This window comes from Mus musculus, chromosome 4 (assembly GCF_000001635.26).
Source record: "Mus musculus strain C57BL/6J chromosome 4, GRCm38.p6 C57BL/6J".
Classification (NCBI taxonomy): domain Eukaryota; kingdom Metazoa; phylum Chordata; class Mammalia; order Rodentia; family Muridae; genus Mus; species Mus musculus.
In genome coordinates, this window is record NC_000070.6 from 88,108,207 (window position 1) to 88,126,966 (window position 18,760).

General features: G+C 40.7%; 1 protein-coding gene and 1 non-coding gene across 6 annotated transcripts in view; both read left to right on the forward strand.

Annotated features, from left to right (window-relative positions):
• The window catches only part of Focad (focadhesin), a 316,392-nt gene that overhangs the window by 13,587 nt on the left and 284,045 nt on the right, over positions 1-18,760 (forward strand). For 3 of the 5 annotated variants that reach the window (XM_030253421.1, NM_001081184.1, XM_011250013.2), the window contains 2 exons: positions 13,064-13,152; positions 16,382-16,456. In XM_030253421.1, the coding sequence (XP_030109281.1) occupies positions 16,419-16,456 (38 nt within the window). In that variant the 5' untranslated portion in view covers positions 13,064-13,152; positions 16,382-16,418. Of the gene's footprint in view, positions 1-5,529; positions 7,759-13,063; positions 13,153-16,381; positions 16,457-18,760 lie in introns of those variants that run through there. The other 2 variants (XM_006537886.3, XM_006537885.4) reach the window with 2 other exon arrangements.
• Mir491 (microRNA 491) lies at positions 13,834-13,919 on the forward strand. Its single transcript, NR_030478.1, has one exon. It is a non-coding gene; the product is annotated as a microRNA 491 (primary transcript).

Below are 18,760 nucleotides of genomic sequence, written 5' to 3' on the forward strand. Positions count from 1 at the left end.
TGCATCCCTCTGGAAGATACACAGGACCATTTCATAGAGCAGGCCCATTCTTAGGAATGTGAGGGTTGGTGATGTGAGTTGTGGAACACATATTTAGCATGCTGGAGACCCTAGATTCACCCCAGTATAGCTGCTTAGCATGCTGGAGACTCTAGGATTACACCAGTGCCAGACAGATAGGCAAACTTAAAACACCAAGCAAAACCCTAAACCACGAGAGAACCTAAATTAACTTCACCCAAAGGCATTCAACAGCCTGTCTTTTAAAGTTGGATTTGAGCATTTCCTACCAGGATCATCTTCTAATTCTTGATGCTGCTGGTTATCTCTGTCAATGCAGAGCTATTTACTTAGGATACCTATCAGAATGGTACAGAAGGTTAGTCAGTTATCAGGTTATCAAGGAATCCTACCAACAAATCTGACCAGGAAAAATGCTAGCTGTTTTAGAAAAGATTAGTAAGTGTTACTGCTTTGGGTAATTATATGTTTAAAATACCTTTTACCCCAGTGGGAAATACATCGAGCACTGCTCTGGGATGTAGCAGATTAAGAGCTTGGCTGTGATAAACGATAGCTGTCAACTGTAGCATTCATGGAAAACTTATGATGCATTCACATAACACACTCATTTCCCATCTCGATCAGGTTCAGCTGAGAACAGTGGAGGAAGCTTGCAAGCTTTTGCATGTGTTTTGAATTTTTGAAGAGTTCACTCAAATGAAAAACAATGTATTTAATAAAATCTCAGAATTTTGCTCATTTGCTCTTTGGATTTGACTAAAGTTCACCCTGTACAACCTATATGAAAATTACTTGCTTAATTAAAAGGAAAGCTTCAAGTAAGGTGGAAATAAACTAATTATTTCCCAACCTTAAATGTGTTGGCAGCTGAATTCAGCATACTATATAATGCGGAAATAAACTTATTCACAAATTTATTGTTTTACTCTCTTTCTTATCAATTTGATTTTGAGTCTTAATTGGTGAGAAAGGGCTAAATTGTCAGAACCTGAGAGGGGGTTCCCTGGCTAAGCGTGTTTGCTGCACTGTCATGAGCATTCCACACAAACATCTACAGTCTCAACACTGAGCAGGGTAGCTGGGCTTTTCCAGCTTCTAGGCTAAGCTAAGACGTGAGCCTTGGGTTCAAGGAGAACCTGCCTCAGAGAAACAGGTGGAGAGTGATGGAGGAGGACACCTGATGCCTTTTTTTTTTTTTTTTTTTGGCCTCCTTACACACTTATGTACACGTTTGTGCATATACACACAAGAGAAAAAGTAAATATTAAAAGACGTAAATTCTCACATTTTTCACTTTGTGCTTTCATTTTTCACTTTGTGTTATAACTAGCTGTTCCTGATTCTGACATTTTTGACCTTATTTTATATTAGATTCTGTATTAAACATGGCATTCAACAGACATTTATTAGCTGCTGATATGAATAGCTCTGCAGTGATGAATAAGACACAGAAACTCCAGAGACTCAGAAGTGCAGGATAATTATTCCGTAGCTTTGGGGAGAACTCGGCCTGCTTGATCCACTTTCTAATTGGCATCCAGGGGTGAGCACATGCAGCTGCTTCCCAGAGGGAAATGGCCCCTTCACAATTCAAGTCTTCCATGTTTTGAGGAGCTGGGAGGGATGTTAGAGACTGAGCCTACCTCTCTAGTTTGTCTCCTCTATACCATGGATACATATTCTTTTTGCTTAGAATACAATGTCAAGTTGTAGGTTAAGCCCCGAGGTAGCTGCAGGAACTGAGAAAGACTGTACAGTAGCTTCCACTACATCATTGTGCTTTTGGACATTTGTTTGTTTCTGAACATCCCACTGTTATCCAAACCCTGGGTTTATGTACCCAAATCTGTGCACTTCCTGTTCCTTTGAGCTGTGCTTTGAACTTCACATGGTGTGGTTACCTGCCAGCCAGCATTCATTAGTGGAAGTGAAGCAATCTCAGCGTGGTTGTGTCTGAGTCAGCACTTAGGTGAATAGTTACTCTCACCTTTTTCAATGAGAATTCTCTTATGATAGAAAATGGGTTGGGGGTGGTGGTGCGCGCCTTTAACCTCAGTACAGGAGTAGTAGAGACAGGTGGGTCTCTGAGGTATTGGTCAAGCTGGTCTACATACTGAGTTTCACTCCAGCCAAGGCTACATTGTGAGAATTTGGCTCAAGAAAAATATGAAACTGCAAACAAACCCAATAACAGCAGCAACAGCAGCAACAACAACAACAACAACAACAACACAAACAAACAAAACACACACACACACACCAAGTCCTGTAGTTAAAAAGAGCCTAAGATTCCCATTCAAACCATAGTTAACTTTAAACTCACATGATCAAAAATACACCTGGGACTTTCTTGAGGTTGGGCTGCTCTAGCAGGGTAGGGAGTCTCAGGGAGATGGAAGGGAGAAGATGAATCAGCTGATTGGACAACATGGGCAAGAACGCTTGGGAATAAGAGGTTTAGTCTCAGGTGGGGAAGTGTTTGAGGGGTTGAAGGAGTGAGCTGAAACTCAGTAAGGCTGAAGACTGGATTACATTAGGCCTTTGGGTTGTGGTAAGGAGTTGAGTTTTGTTTTAAAGTGCAGTGGGGACCTACTGAACAGTTTTGAGCTGGAGTTATAGATGGTTTTTAGCTGCCTGATGTAGGTGCTGGGACAAACAGGTGTTCATACCCTAAGCCAGATTTTCAGCCTTGCAGGATAGTTCTATGATTTCTAACCTTTGTGATTATTGTTACTTTGTATTGCACTTGTGAGATATTCTCTGGGTCCATTTTGGGATACATTAATCATGTTAACAATAGATAAATTTACTATAAAATTCTGCTTTTGATTTGGTCTGCTTTTAGTCAGCTAAGGATGCCAGTTAAAACCACTAAGCTATAACTTTTCTATTCTGCATGAATTTAGTAATTTAATTTTATGAGAAATAACAAATGAGGTTGATTGGTCACTTTGTAGCAATCAACAAACACTGCCACTAAGCTTGTATTTGGTCTACAGGATTCTTTCCAAGAGTAAAGCCTTATTTTGATGTGAGAAATAACCAAGAAACTGAAAAATTATGCTGGTTGTCTTTCTCTTTGAAAATGAGTAAGTTTTAAAATGGCCTTAAAGTCAATTAAATCTATTTGGTAAAATTAGACTGGCCCATTTTCGATATTTCTTTGCGTAAGCATAGGTAGAAACAGCGAGTAAAATCTTCCATCGTTAATTTTTCTCTGTTTTTGATGCTCACACTTTACAAATCCTTTAACTGTAGATTTCAATACTTGAAGTGATTTAGGTATCAGAACATTATTCTTTCTCATTCATTTCTTATTCACCCATCTCTCTTCTCTGAGACAGGGTCTCAGTGTGTTGTGTTGTCTGTCTAGCCTGGAACTCACTAAGTGCACCAGGATACCCTAAAACTCAGAGAGATTCATCTGCCTCTGCCTTCTGAGTGCTGTGATTCCCTGGGTGTGACATCAGGTTTGACGTTTTTTTTTTTTTGTTTGCTTGTCTTTGAGACTATAACCCATGCTGCCCTAGAACTCACAGTGTAGCCGAGGAAGACCTTGGGCTCCTGATCTTCCCATCTCTGCCTCCTAAGTGCTTACTAAGTGTAACTAAGGGGTTACAGGTGTTTCCCACCATGTCCATATTCATCCCCCCTACACCCTTCAAAAAAAAAAAAAAGGTCTCACTGTGTAGCTTTTTCTGTCTTAGAACTCACTGTGTAGACCAGGCTGGCCTTGAACTCCCAGAGACCTGCCTTTCTTTGCCTCCTGAGTGGTCAGATTAAAAGTGTACTTCACTATGCCCAGCTGTATTCCTTATTTCTAAAGAATATGTTAAGATCGGAATGAAGATTTTTGCCTTTGTAACTTGGTTAAAGTAAGAAAAGGGACTCTGGGTGCACTGGTACAAGCCGATGGTTTCTACTCCGGATGCTGAGACAGGAGAATCTCTTGAGTTCAGAATTTCCAGGCTAGACTTGGAAACAGAGAAACTCTCTCTCAGCAAACAAACACCCCCCCCACCCCCCCCACAAAATGCGTTTTTATTTTTTGTGGAAAAAAATTAGAAAATGCAAATGATCACCCTCCCCCCAAGCTTCACCCAAATGTAGTTTCTAGGCACTTTAATGTGCATATTGAATCCAGACTAGTTGGATTGGACTTGCCTCTTATTACATGTATTACACTATCTCAGGAAGGTTACTGTCTTTTTGGTTCTTCTGTAAGAGCAACAATTTTTTAAAATTGGTTATTTTATTTATTTACATTTCAAATGTTATCCCCTTCCCAATTTCCCTTCCACAATCCCCCTACCTCCCACCCCCTGCCTCTATGAGGGTGCTCCCCCCACCCCCCACCCCCGCCTCTGCGCCCTAGCATTCCCCTATGCTGGGTCATCAAGCCTCCACAGGACCAAAGCTTCCTATTATTACGATGTTGGTTTTGAGACTGGATCTCACTGTGTAACTCAGGCTGGCCTTGAACTCAGAAGCCTCCTGCCTTAACCTCCCAAGTTGTAATGATTCTTTTGTGTGAGCATAAAAATGTTTAAAAATGTTTTTTTTTTCATTTAAACAATTTTTATTAGACATTTTCTTCATTTACAATTCAAATGCTATCCCGAAAGTCCCTTATCCCCCCCCACCCCCCGCCCTGCTCCCCAACCCACCCACCCCCACTTCCTGGCCCTGGCATTTCTTTGTATTGGGGCATATAATCTTTGCAAGAGCAAGGGTCTCTCCTCCCAATGATGGCCGATTAGGCCATCTTCCGCTACATATGCAGCTAGAGACACGAACTCAGGGGGTACTGGTTAGTTCATATTGTTGTTCCTCCTATAGGGTTGCAGACCCCTTCAGCTCCTTGGGTACTTTCTCTAGCTCCTGCATTGGGAGCCCTGTGTTCCATCCAATAGATGATACTGAGTAATAATCATTCTTTGTTAAAGCAAATCATTTACCATTTGGGAAAAAAAGTCTATCTTTGAGGACTTAGATTGGCTACTATAAAAAGTTTATTCCTTTGATAAATAAGACCTTAGATGTTTAAGAAACAACCACTTTTCATTTGTATCCTCTTAAACATTAAGCATGTAAGTATGCACATATGGTACTTTAAAATTCAGGACTGGAGATGAAAGGAAATAACACTTGAGACATGTGATTCATGTAATTTATGTCAAATAGCCCAAAGAGTTGTTTGTGAGCTTTAAAACCTGGGGCTGAGAACATAGCAGAACAGGCCAAGACATGCTCGGGCAGGCCCGTCGTTACATGTCCTGACTGGCCTAGTGCCTCCCTATCTCCTGCCCTTCTGACAGTCTGTTGATATTTAAATGGACCAATCATGTGAAACCGTGCCAATTCCTCCCCAGCCCCACCCCTTTTCTATAAAAGTCCCTAGCTTCCAGGCCTCGGGGTCGAAACCACTGTCTCCTGTGGGAGATATGTGTCAGCCCGGAGCTCCATCATTAAACTACCTCATGCTTTTACGTCAAGATGGTCGTCTGTTCGTGATTCTTGGGTGCGCACCAAACGGGAATTGAGTGGGGGATTCCCTACTAGGTTCTTTCAGAGAAAGTACTGTAACAGGTTGGGCATCATTCAGTTGGTTTTGTTTCTTATTTCAGTTGATTTGTTCTCCCAGGTGCCAAAGAGTTCCAATTTCCCGACTTTGATCTTATTTTAGATTTTCATTTGAAAATCTGTAGGGATAACTTAGAAGGAACTAAACTGTAAAGATAGCTTTGATTTCAGTTTGATACATTTAGGGCGTTGCAACTAAGGAGTCATCCGTCAACTCTCATCACTGGTTTACTCAGTCCTTGAAGCATAGGTAATGTTATTTAAGACCGAGTTGCTACTGATGGTTCACTGGAATGAATGCTCATTAGAATTTCATAACATGTCTCTTCTCACCTGAACTTTGCCATGGTGGGCTTCTCTTTGGCAGTTTATTTTAACCTTTTCTGGGAGGGAGTGGTGGTGGCAGAGGAGTAGGGTGGCAGGTTTTTATCAAATTCCCAAGGTGGGCAGTACTGAACTCAGTCCTCCTGCTTCAGCTTCTGGAGTGGCTGGGACTTACTACATCCCTTCCTGTCTTTGATAGAATTTATCTTAGGTTGGCCTTAAACTCACTATGTAGTGGAGGCTGGCCTTGAACTCTTCATTTTCTAGCCTCTTCCCAAGAAGTGGGTTATAGGAGTGCACCACATGCCTACTCCTTCAATGCTGTTCTTACAACAGTATCCCAGGTTATTGCCCTCGTGTGGATAACTTGACCCGGATTGATCTCAAAGCTTTCGTGGGGTTGTGTGGAACAAGCAGGCTCCAGTGGGAAGTGGCACATTACTCAGACTCTAACCTACCAGACTCACACTAGGGAATAATGAAACTAGTCAGATTACAGTCCAACTGTACAAAAGGATAGGGGTTGAAATGGCTGGTGTGTTTTTTTTTTTTTCTTTTCGTTTTTTGTTTTGTTTTCCCCCATAGCAAACACAGTTCCTGTCTTTTCTAATTACTGAGTTGAGCAAAGGGCTCCGTGACACTAGTTGGTCCTCTGCTTCATCTTGAGTTTGAAATTACTAACAAAGTATTTTCTAGGGCTGGAGATAAAGCTCAGTTAGTAGCATTCATGAAACCCCAGGCTTGATCTCTGATACCACACACAACTGGTTATGATGGTGCCCTTGGGAGGTGGAGGTAAGAGATCAGAAGGTCAAGGTCAGCCTTGCCTTCATAGCAAGTTCAAGGCTAGTCTGTGCTGTAAAAGACCTTGTCTGCAAATATAGACCTGGTCTCCAAATATGTGTATTTTACTTTTGTTAGCTCACATACTTTTAGATTCTCTTTAAGAGGCACAGTGACTGAAAGTTACTGTTTTGTTGAGCTTTCTCTTAAAGGTAGAAACATTCCATTGACGTCTCTATGAGCTTTCTCCCTGTAGGACTCATACTTAGGTTTTAAAATGCCTTGTCCTGTTAACTTGGAAAGGTACATGGCAGTTAGAGTTTAAAGCTTTGAAAGAAGAGCTAAGGCTAAGCTCAAGCTTCTAATAGATATCAGAATTTAGTACTGGGACTGGAGCAAGGCCTGCTGCCAGCCCTTAGTGAGGATGAATAGAAATACTTGGGTCTAGGCAGAAGTCTTAGGAAGATACAAATATTGGTGAGCAGGGCAAGTCTTTGAGAAGTACAGATTTCCCAGCCACTCCACTCCAGTTTCTAAGGACAGCCAGTCACCTAGGAGAGTCTTGATTTTATTTTAGCAATGAGGTTGGAACCGAGAGATAGATGCACATTAGGCAGGTGCTCTACCACACACAAGGCCAGTTAAAATGTATCGATAGTGTTCACTAGCTCTTCATCCAAACAAACACAGTAAAAGAGAAACTGATTGCCCCAATGCAGCAGTTCCCTCTTAGAATCTGTGGTTTCGCTTGCTGTGCTTTCAGCTCTTGGTTAGCTGTGGTCTGAAAAGACTAAATAGAAAACTCCAGAAATAAATTTAAGTTTAAAACTGTACCCCATTCTGCACAGCATGCTGAAATCAGCCAGCCTAGGCTGTCCTGCCTGGTACATAAATCCTACAGTGGGTCCACACTGTATATACTCTACTTGCCCCTTATCCATACAATATCTCTCAGTCATCAGATGGAATCACAGTGCTTGTATATAGGATTATATTGTGTTCAATTTCAGGCCTCCATCAGGATGCTGGAACAACTTCTTAAAGGTGAGGAGGAATATCTTTTATGTGCTTAATACCTCCAGGTGCAGGTGTTTGCTAGCTAAACTTGTGTTAGAAGAAACTAAGTAAGGGTCCTAACTGATAATTGCAGTAGCTGATAAAATGTTATTTAGAAAAGAAGAACTAGATGTTGAGATACTGTGAAACAAAGTCTGGTTAATGTGATAAGTTAATTTATCAATTTGTTGACCACATTGCTTGTGGAAAATAGCTTTAATTAGGTACTCTGTTTAGCTCAATTTCTACCAAGATTGAATTTTTCCTGCCTAGGGTTTCCTAGTCAAGAACACTTGGTCATGTCTGTCTTTATGAGTCTCTGACCCAACAACTCCTCCATTCTCCCAGTTTCCAATTTAATTAACTACTCTCTCTTCTGGGTTTCCATAGCACTTTTTGAATATAATTGATAGCCTTTTCTCATTTATCTTGAGATTGTACCTTTTATTTGAAGTTTGACAGAAGTGTTTTTGTGTGATATATGGTGTGTATTTTCCAATCCTGGAGAATCTGAGAGGGAAGCTTGAAGGCTCAGTGTTTCATCTGTGTGCTTCTCTTTTATTCAAGAGTGCAGCTGATTGATTTATTTTCCTGGAAATATATGTACGGGGCAGAATACCTTAGCAGATAATATGATAATTGCTTATATTAAATAAATCCTTTGATTCATGGAGAGTTAAAAGACCTCATTAAAAATTCTCTTTCTGAGTTAGATTTAGATGGTCAAAAAAAAAAAAAAGCATGACAGATTGGAGATAAATCTTTTAAAATCAGACACTCTTTGTAGTATGTGATTTATGGATTATATTGTGACTGACTTCCTTTTAGTAAGAATGTCGTGATAGGAAGCAGTATATAACTACTTTCTTTAATGTATCAAATGCCTAAAGGAAGTGAATATTAAATATAAAGGACACATGCTCCACAATGCTGGAGCAACCACATGCATTCTTCTTTTGAAATTCCCTAAGAGAATACACTTTTGTATCTTGCAAAGCCAAGTGGTTGTGGTTAACCTTGAAGTGTTCAGCAAATGAAAGATGCTTGCAATTTGTAGCCTTAGCATGGCTGATCAAGTTTGATATTGAACCATAGTGCAACTTGGATGGTGCTTTTCAGAATGCCTAATGGCCATTTTTCTAGGAAAGACAAAGTTACCATAAATTTAAAAATTTGTAGCCTTAGCATGGCTGATCAAGTTTGATATTGAACCATAGTGCAACTTGGATGGTGCTTTTCAGAATGCCTAATGGCCATTTTTCTAGGAAAGACAAAGTTACCATAAATTTAAAAATGTATTTACTCTCTATATAGAACCACACTGAAAAATTTCAAGGCTGAGCTATTTGCCATCCATATTTTGGTAATTTTGACTGAGACTCCATTCTGTTTACAGTGACCCACTTGCTAATGACAGTCATTGCTTTTGGATGGCTTGACTTGGACCCAATGGCCTAACTCATCTTCTGCCCCTGCATCTGAGTGCATAGCACATGTTTTCTACTTCAGTTGTGTTTGTGCTGATATCCGAGAAGGCAGTTGTTATGTCGATTGCCATCTGGTTCTCTGGACACGAGTCTGTCTTCTGCTGAGTAATATTAGATTATCAGGAAACTACACTTGGAGCCCCTTAGCTGAAACCCTTTCTGAATTATGAATACTTTGAGCTATACTTTTGCCCAAGGTTTGTTTTTATATTACTTCTTATTAAAAAGAGTAATGTAAAATGTCCTTTGTCTGTCTTTGAGACTATTGCATGTTACTTCCTTTTGCAGTCCATATATAAAACAAAACGTGAAAATTTTCTTTATAGATGTAAAAACCCTTTGCTTTCTTTGCTAAAGAATTCATTTTCATTTTATAAAGAATAAGAGGTAGATAATTCACTTGACACAGAGCCAACTTTGGAGAGTAACTTCAGCAGTCTGTCAAGAAAATTGGTGAGTTAATTGAAACCTGTTATGTATACTAGTAGTTAGCAAACTGTGTGGCTCACTTAACACCTGCCTTTTAAAATAAGATGATACTACAATGTAGCCAAACTAGTTCTTTCCTTTTTAAGATTGATTTTAGTTTTAATTGTGTGTATGTGTCTGTCTGTGTATGGGGATGTGTAGGTACTGCAGAGACTAGAAAAAGATGTACTATCCCCTGGAGGTGGAGTGACAGGCAGTGTTGAGTCACCCAGCTTGGATGCTGGGAACTGAATTCAGGTTCTTTGTAAAGCCAGTATGCATGGATCCTTCTAATGACTGAGACATCCCTCCAGCCTTTGAGAGTATCTTTCTGTTCTTTTTTCTTTTTAAATTAGTTTCTTAAATATTGTCTACAGTTGCTTTTGTCTGACAATGGCATATCTAAGTAATTAATGTCTGGCCCCTTACTGAAAATGATTTCTGGTAAATGAACCTGGGATGGTGTGAGTCAGACCAAAGGCAATAAAGAAGAAAGGCAATTAGTGTTAGTTGTAGCCAGCTGGGAAAGGCTTCCCAGATGTGTTGTGAAAAGAATTTAGTCTTAAGTAGTGGGAGCATATAGAGGGTAGTCCATGTGGGTGACTGTCTCAAATCAAGTCACTTGGGAGTGAGCAGATTGTGAGCTCCTGGGACTATTTGGAAAACTCCTTCACCTGGGTTGGGATTACAGCTGAGAAAATGAAGGTGAATGGCTAACTGTTGATAGACAGCTCAGAAGCTAGGCATAGACTTTTACACTTCATCTGTAAGGCAGCTGAAAACCTTAGAGTTCTCCACAGGCCAAGATGTAGTAGTAGAAACTGTTTGAGGAGAGCCAATCAGACAGAGGTACAGGGAGCACACTCCAGCTCTGAGAGCTCCAAGACTGACCAGGTACTGGAGAAAGCCCAGAGGGAAGGAGCGAGTCTCCTAGGGTAAAGGGGGATAGTAATGCGGGGCTAGAACCCCAGTGCACTGTGACTGAGTTCAGAGAGTGGTGGTGAGGGGAAACTGAGAGGAAGGTGCACTGCATGGTTAGTAGCTCTTCTGAGAGGAAGAGCAGGCTTGTTTGGACAGCTGAGGTCTGCTGCCTTTGGAACTCATAGGGGCGAGTTTGGAATTGTTGGAAGATCTGGGACTTAATGCTAGCTATGAGTTCCCACTGAGGGACAAGGACAGGCTGAGAGGCTGGGTGTCAGAAAGTACGGAGGAAAGGGGTGCCCTCTGTAGAGAAGTGTCTCATGTGTGTCTGGGAAAGACTGCCGGGGAGCAGCCACTTCCTTGATTGCATGATCAGATGCATGTGTCTCATAAACTCTGGGTTAAGCAATGTTAGATTTCTTGCTTTTGGTCCTCTTAAGTTCTTTAATAAATTTATGTCACTATTTATTTCTCTGGTTAAATCCTTTCCTGGTTTAGATTCACATGCCTTGTTTAAAAATTAAAAAAATAAAAAATTGTGTGTGTGTGTGTGTGTGTGTGTGTGTGGTGTGAGTGTAGGTCTGAGGACAACTTATTGGAGTCAGTTTTCCTTTGAGACAGGATTTCACTGTGTAGCTCTAGCAGCCTTGGAAATGGCTGCCTTGGAACTCACTATATAGATCAGGCTAACCTTGAACTACCAAAGATTCTCCTGCCTCTGCCTTCAGCTGTCTGGCATGGAACTCCTGATGTAGACCAGGTTGGTCTCACAGGGATCTGCCTACCTCTGCTCCCAAGTGCCGGGGTTGAAGGAACACACCACAGTGCCCAACCTACATTTTCTATGAGAAAAAAATTATTATTATTTTTTGTGAAGATGGTAAGTTTCATGACAGTAGTCACCTTGGTCTGTTTATTTATTTTGTAGCCTAGGCACTGCTTAGATCAGGTAGCACTTACATATGTGCAAAACAAGTGAATGAATCCTAAGATGTGAGTGTATGTCTTCTCAGACCAAACCCAGTCTCATCCCCACACCTCCCTCTCCTGGGTTTCTTAAGGATTCACTTTAGGTATTCTGTTATGATATGTTGTGGAATTAAAAGAACATTCAAGAAAGTTGCAATCTTAGAGCAAATTGTGTCTGTGCTGTGAATTGTCAGATTCAAGGGAGTAAAGTTGGACATAGATGTTGAATCGAAGAGCCATAAATTACTCTCAGGGAATTTAACTTTGAAGAAGTGAAGAAAGTAGTGGAAGATGCTGCAACTTCAATACAGTGTTCATCTGTGTGTGTGTGTGTTTATTTTTCATGAAGTAACTAGGATGCATTACTGTAATGAAGTATCTAAGACTAAGGGATTTAACTGTGTAGTTTTGATGGGCTTCTTGCTGGCAGAGTTCTGAAACCTCTCATGAGTCATATGGCAACAAACAAGAAACAAGGAGTGTGTTTGAGTCATTTCTGAGCTGTGTCTTCCTCCTCCTCCTCTTTTTTCTTTTTTCTTTGAGACAGGGTTTCTGGCTGGCCTGGAACTTGATCTGTATGTAGACCAGGTTGGCCTCAAATTCAGAGATAAGTCTGCATGGGAGTTGGGTAAAGTGGGCCTTTTATTCTGTGTCCTCTTCTCTGTCCCCCTCCTCTTTTTGAGAACAGTAGGACTGAGAGTTTGGTGTAAACAAAAACCACTGGTGCTGATTCCTCGTTTGTTCTTTTAACAGACAAGTAGTTTGTTTGGATGTGCAGGATTTGAGGGCACAGCTGAACTTCCTGTAGTTCAGCTGCAGTTGGATTCTTGCTGAGATCAAAGCTGGTATCAAAAGGAGGTGTAAGCTTAAACAATCTTGCCACAGTTTGACTCCCCCTTAAAAAAGACTTTTTAAAAAAGACTTATTTATATTTTATCTCATATGTATGCAGGAATGCCCGAGTGTATGTGTACCCTGTGCATGCCATGCAGGTGCCCAGATGTTGTGAGCTGTCCTGTGGGTGCTGGCAGTTGAACCTCAGTTTTTTTGCATTGGAAGCATATGCTCTTAACCACTGAGCCCTTCCTTTTTGAGCCCTCTCTTGTACGTTTTAATTCAAGAAAGGATTAACTTTTATTTTAAGTAGGTGGTTGAGCTTTGGAATTAAAATAATTTGCTTTTTAATGGTTCTGCTATATGAATTCATCTGTCTCAGGATTAACGTGTAGGAAAACACGGAGTTGTTGGACATTTTTAGTTTGTTTATCTATGATATTTTCTGAGCATTGAAGTGGTTAACAGAAAAGGTTATGCTAAGAAGTATCTGCAGGGGTTCCTGCTTTATTTCCATTGTTGGCTTTTAAAATTACTTTTATACTCTTTGAGGAATAATTGGTTTGAACTCCAAGGCAATTAGATGGTTAATACATCTCTTGTTTTGATTACAGAAACTGTGCATAAACCTGTGAGAGAAGCAAAGATGTCAGATGACATCAAGAAAAGGTTTGATTTTCCGAATTCTCTTATCCAGTCTCAGGTAATTTTTATTTATTTTTCCTTCATGGTAACAAAAGCACACTTTTGATGGACCATAAATTGAACTTTGTATTTTCACATGAAATATTTTCTTCTACTCATGGCTTATTGTAGTAAGCAACATTATATGACTAGTAAGTATATTTCAATTAGAGAAACTAATATTTAAACTTGTTCAATTTCAGCTTCTTGTTGTTTTCATATATTTTTCCCTTAGAAATAATCTTGATTAGTAGATTTTTGAATGTGGTTATTCTTTTTGCATATGTTTAATAATTGGGAACAGTGATAGATGGTTTCTTATATATCTCCACAGAGTATCAAAGATTAATGTTTAAAATGATATATTCTACCTCTCTACAGCTATTAAGAGTACTAGATTTCAGAATAATGATATTCAATAATTAAAGCATTCTGGATTAATGTAATATGTACCTGCTGAGATGGGAAATCGGGATAATTTAATTTACAGAGCTTTTCAATAATTAAGACAAGTGTTAAAGCAGTGGTGGTTTCTATCTGCTAGCTAAGTAGGCACATTCTAATAAACCTTGGTACCATAAGAGCTTAACATCTCTTCCTATGAGTAAAGCTAAACAGCCAGTGAAAGCCAGTCTGAAGACTTAACCCCGAAAGCCTCGTGGATGCTTCAGCAGTTGCCCTCGGAGATGCCTGCTGTGGGAATTGACTTAGCTGGGAAGTGGGGAACCCTTCCATGAGGAGTAGAACACTCCTTATGCAAGATTCCCTTCTACCTGACTGAGTTGAAGTCATATCCTGCTCTGTGCAACACAGGCCCTTCCCCTGAAGAAGAAGATGAGGAAGATGCTGTTCACAGTCTCCATTCTTCTGTACCTACATAACCTTCATTAACATAATAAAAAGGAAATGGTGACATGTGTTACAGTTAATTTAAGAAAAATGTGTATATGTCTTGGTTATTGTATATTTCAGTCTGGCTATGGAATGAAGTAGCAAGGTAGCATAATGTGTCAGCTGTGTGGGTGTCTCAGAACCATGTAGGCTCCTTAGGCTAGTATCTCTGATGTTTTAAAAGATGAATGAAACAGAAGATCAGAGAAATTGAATCTTCTGAGTGGGGAGATGTGAAACATGCAGTGTATTTTCTTTTAGTCCTTTTTCTAAATGAGGACAGTAGCTTTTTTTATATGTCTCTGTTGCATTTCATCTTGGTTCTTAGGTTCTCATGAGTGTGCCCTGTCCTCATGAGTCATATACCAACTGTTCTTTCAAAACCACTGCTTTGAGACAGGACCATATCCCCTTGACTGGCACTCAGCCCTTTTGCATTTTGGTGATTAGATGATCGAGCAGCTGCTGACAGCAGCTGAGCTACAGTGGGTAGTGCGTGTACACTTGTGAGCTTGTCCATTATTTTCTAAGTGACTCTAGAAGAGTTCTATGATCAATCTAAAATCAAAAATTCAAATTACAGGCAGCACTGTGTATCGTAGATTGATTGGCAGCCATGTTTATTTTTTGCTGATGAGTTATGTTGCATCCTTTGAGCTGATGGCCAGATATTCAATGACACATACAGTATAGTTTGTGAAATACAAACTTAGGGTTCAAACTCATGGCTCCTCAGTTTTCTTATCCTTTGGCTAGGAGATAAGAGACAGCAAATTGAACTGCAGTTTGCATTTATGTAAGTGAGTGATTTATTTCTCAAAATTCAGGTATAGAGGTCTTAAATCATTTGAACATTTGAACACATGCACATGTGCAGGAGGGGAGCGGGTGCGGTGTAGTTCTTTGAGCTCTTCTAGAGATTTCCCAAAACTGACAGCTGTTTTCAGCACTATTGTAAGTGGTCCCAAGTTCAGGATATACAGTTGTAGTAGTGGAAATTTCCCTAGCTGCATACAGAATAGTTACCATTGTTGCCAGCCAATTTCCTGTCAGTCAGCAGTGCTGGTTAGGCCTGAAGAACAGGGCCTGACACTGAGGCAGAGGAGGTGACATTTATGTATTTGTGTAATCAACTCTCTTAGAGCTTGATTTTCATTTTGGGCTCTTTGACTAAAGCAGAATGTGGGAAATTTTTAAGAGATTTGAGAGACTGAAAACTTAAGACCCAAAACCTATTAGGAAGGGATAAATAAATTAATATAGGGCTATGAAATGGCTCAGTGGGTAAAGACAGTTTGCATTAAGCCTGAGGATGACCTGAGTTTGAATCTCTGGACCCATATGGTGGAAAATGAGAAGTGACTTCTCCAAGTCGTCTTCTCTCCTCCTCATGTGGGTAGTAGCACATACCTGTGTACATGCACACACACACACACACACACACACACACACTCACACATACACACACACATACACATACACACACACACTCACATGTACACACACATACTCACACATACACACTCACACACACATACACACACACACACACTCACACATACACACACACACACTCACACATACACACACACACTCACATACACATACTCACACCTATACTCACACACACATACACACACTCACACACACACATTCACACATACACACACACACTCACACACACTCACACATACACATACACACACACACACATACACACACACACTCACACACACTCACACATACACATACACACACACACACATACACATACACACACACACACATACACACATAAACACACTCACACACACCTCCGCACATGCAAATGAACTTTAGAAAAAATGAAAATAGTAGGGTCTAGAGGAGGGAGAAGAGTGTAGAGGAAGGGAGAGATATTCTTCAGGTCTGTACAGGCTGTATCCATAAAAGTGAGGGTGAATTTTTCTTCATTTTCACAAAGGTCACCATGAAACATGACAGATTGGATTTAGATACAAAGGTTTTAAAGACTGTCTCATGTTTTAATGGATTATGTAATTCCAAATTATCTTTAAAAGTAGGTGAGAGGAATTTGAGCTGAAGGTTGATGTTGGCCTCGGTAGAGTATGGCTTGTGTAGTGCTGGGATATTTGACCTACTTTGAAGATTGCTCTGAGGATTTGGGTTACACATGTTGAGTGCCTCGTTCAGTGCTTTCTACATGGCACACAACAAAGGGACTTTCATCTTACCAGTTGACAACTTGGCTTGCTTATACATGAAAATGAATATGATGTTGATTCCCTTTCAGTGCACTCTTTGGAAAGAACTTCTAAGTGGATATCTTCATTAATTTTTTGTTGTTCTTCTTTTAGGCTGTAGGTCATCTTATTGCTGCTGTCTTAAAAGAACATGGTGTTTCAGAAAAGATACACCAATCCACAAACCAGGTCTGTGCTTAACCTTGTTGTTGTTGTTTTGTTGTTGTTTGTTGTGTGTGTGTGTACACCTGCCCCTGGCTAGCTTTTTGTTAAATAGATACCAGCCAGGATCATCTTGAGAGTAGGCAGCCTCAACTGAGAAAATGCACCTTTAGATTTGCCTGTGGGCAACCCTGTGGGACATTTTCTTGCTTAATAGCTGATGTGGGAGAGCTGAGCTTACTGTGGGAGGAGCCACCCCTGGGCAGGTGGTCCTGGGTTGTATCAGAAAGTAGGCTGAGCGAGCTAGGAGAGTAAACCAGGAATCACTGCTGCTTCATGGAGTCTGCTTCAGTTCACGCCCTGAGTTTATACTCTCCTTTCTCTTGATGATGGACCTTAAGCTGAAATACACCCTATTCTCACCTGGTTCTTTATGGTTGTGGTCCTTGTCACAGTAGTAGGAAGCAGTCTAAGATAATCTGCTTGCTTGTTTTATGTAGATGCTTGTGCTTGCCTGCAGGGCCACTCGCCCCTGGTTTCACTTGTAGTTCAGTTCAGATCTTGAACTGTAAGGAGGAGTTTTGCCTACAGATCTTGCCTTTTTTCCTCTTCCTTTTCCTTTCCCCCTCTGCCTTTGCCTTCCTTCTCCCCAATTCTTCTATCTCCCACTTCCTCCTCCTTATCGTCTTCCTTTTCGTTTGGTGTGCCATGTTTTTATTCTAAATCATTCTTTTAAGCTTGGACATTGTGTCTAACTCCAGGAGGAGACATATAAAGAGTGAAGGAGGGTATCCATTCACTATCAGTGGAAAACAAAACCAAGGGAGGGCATGAGGAGGGCACACTGAGGAGGTGACAGAACCCCCTGAGGGAATGCTTTTAGCACTGGAGACAGTGAACACAGTGGTGGGCTGTGTTTGGGTGTCTTCTCACGCTTCATTTCAGTCCTGAGTGTGAGTTCTCAGTGGGAAAGGCTCTGAAGAAGGCTTCCCATCCCCTCACAGAGCAAGTCAGTACCCAGATTTAAAGCGCTGCCTAGGAGCTAAGACGAACCAGCTGGGCTTTGGCCAGTTGGCATTGTATATTTTGACTTGTTAGATGGGAAGTTGCTAAGCGCGGGTGCCTGTGTGTAAACTACAGAAATAAATTTCTCTTTCCTGACAAAAACAAATTGATTTCCTTTCCTTACTTTCACTTTGTTACATGTGAGTATGTATGTGTGTATTTGGGCATGCTGATGTGCCTCAGTGTGCTTTGGTGTGTCAGAGGACAGATTGTGACACTCTGTTTTCTTCTTTCACCGTGTAGATCCTAGGATTTGAACTCGACTTGCCAGGTTAGACAGCAAGCACCTTTGTTGACTGAGCACCTCACATTCTTTCTGATTGGCCTTGCTATATCTTCTTTTTTTTAAAAAGATTTATTGTTATGTGTAAGTATACTGTAGCTGTCTTCAGACACACCTGAAGAGGGCGTCAGATCTCATTACGGATGGTTGTGAGCTGCCATGTGGTTGCTGGGATTTGAACTCAGTCAGTGCTCTTAACCTCTGAGCCATCTCACCAGCCCTTCATATACCTTTGCAGTGCCTGTTGATATGTGGAAGTAAGTGGAGTGATCTGTTTCACTAACTGGCATCTATCTAGTGTTTGTAGTAGTCATGTAAATCAGGTTTCCTGAGACGCCCGACCCCAATCCTGCCTGTAATCACATTATGGACGCTGAGAAGACCTAGTGATTTTACTTACATTGCTGGGATTTATTGAATGCTAAATCCTTTTAACTAAATGTTTCCTCTCCCGCTAATAAATGAATGCCTACCTCTACCAGGACAGTATCATCTCAGGCGAGGTTATTCATCCATTTATCTTATTTTTCTGGCTTGGTAGTGGAAATGATGGCATTTAGGACCCTGGGCTATTGGGAAAAGAAATTTTCTTCTAAATAAAAGGGGAAACAATATAAAGATTTCCTTTCTCTATTACTGACTTTTAACTCTGTTGTTCTTTAATCGTGGGCCTTAGGACTGCAGAGGTTTTTAGCAGCTACAGAGGAGTGAAGCACAGTGTTGTTCATTTCAGTGGGAGCTGGATACCCTGAGCTTTCCTTGAATTGTAGAGTTAGTTCTTTCTTCTTTTTAATTTGGTGTGGTAGTGTGTGGCAGTGGCAGTGGCAGTGGCAATGGCAGTGTTGCTGGTGTTTGTGTGAGGTGTGGTGTGTATGATGTGTGTGTGTGTATGGTATAATATGATGTGGTGTGTATATGCATAGTGTGTGGTATGGTGGGTGTGTGCAGTGTGTGTGATCTGGTATGATGTGTGTGTGGTGTGG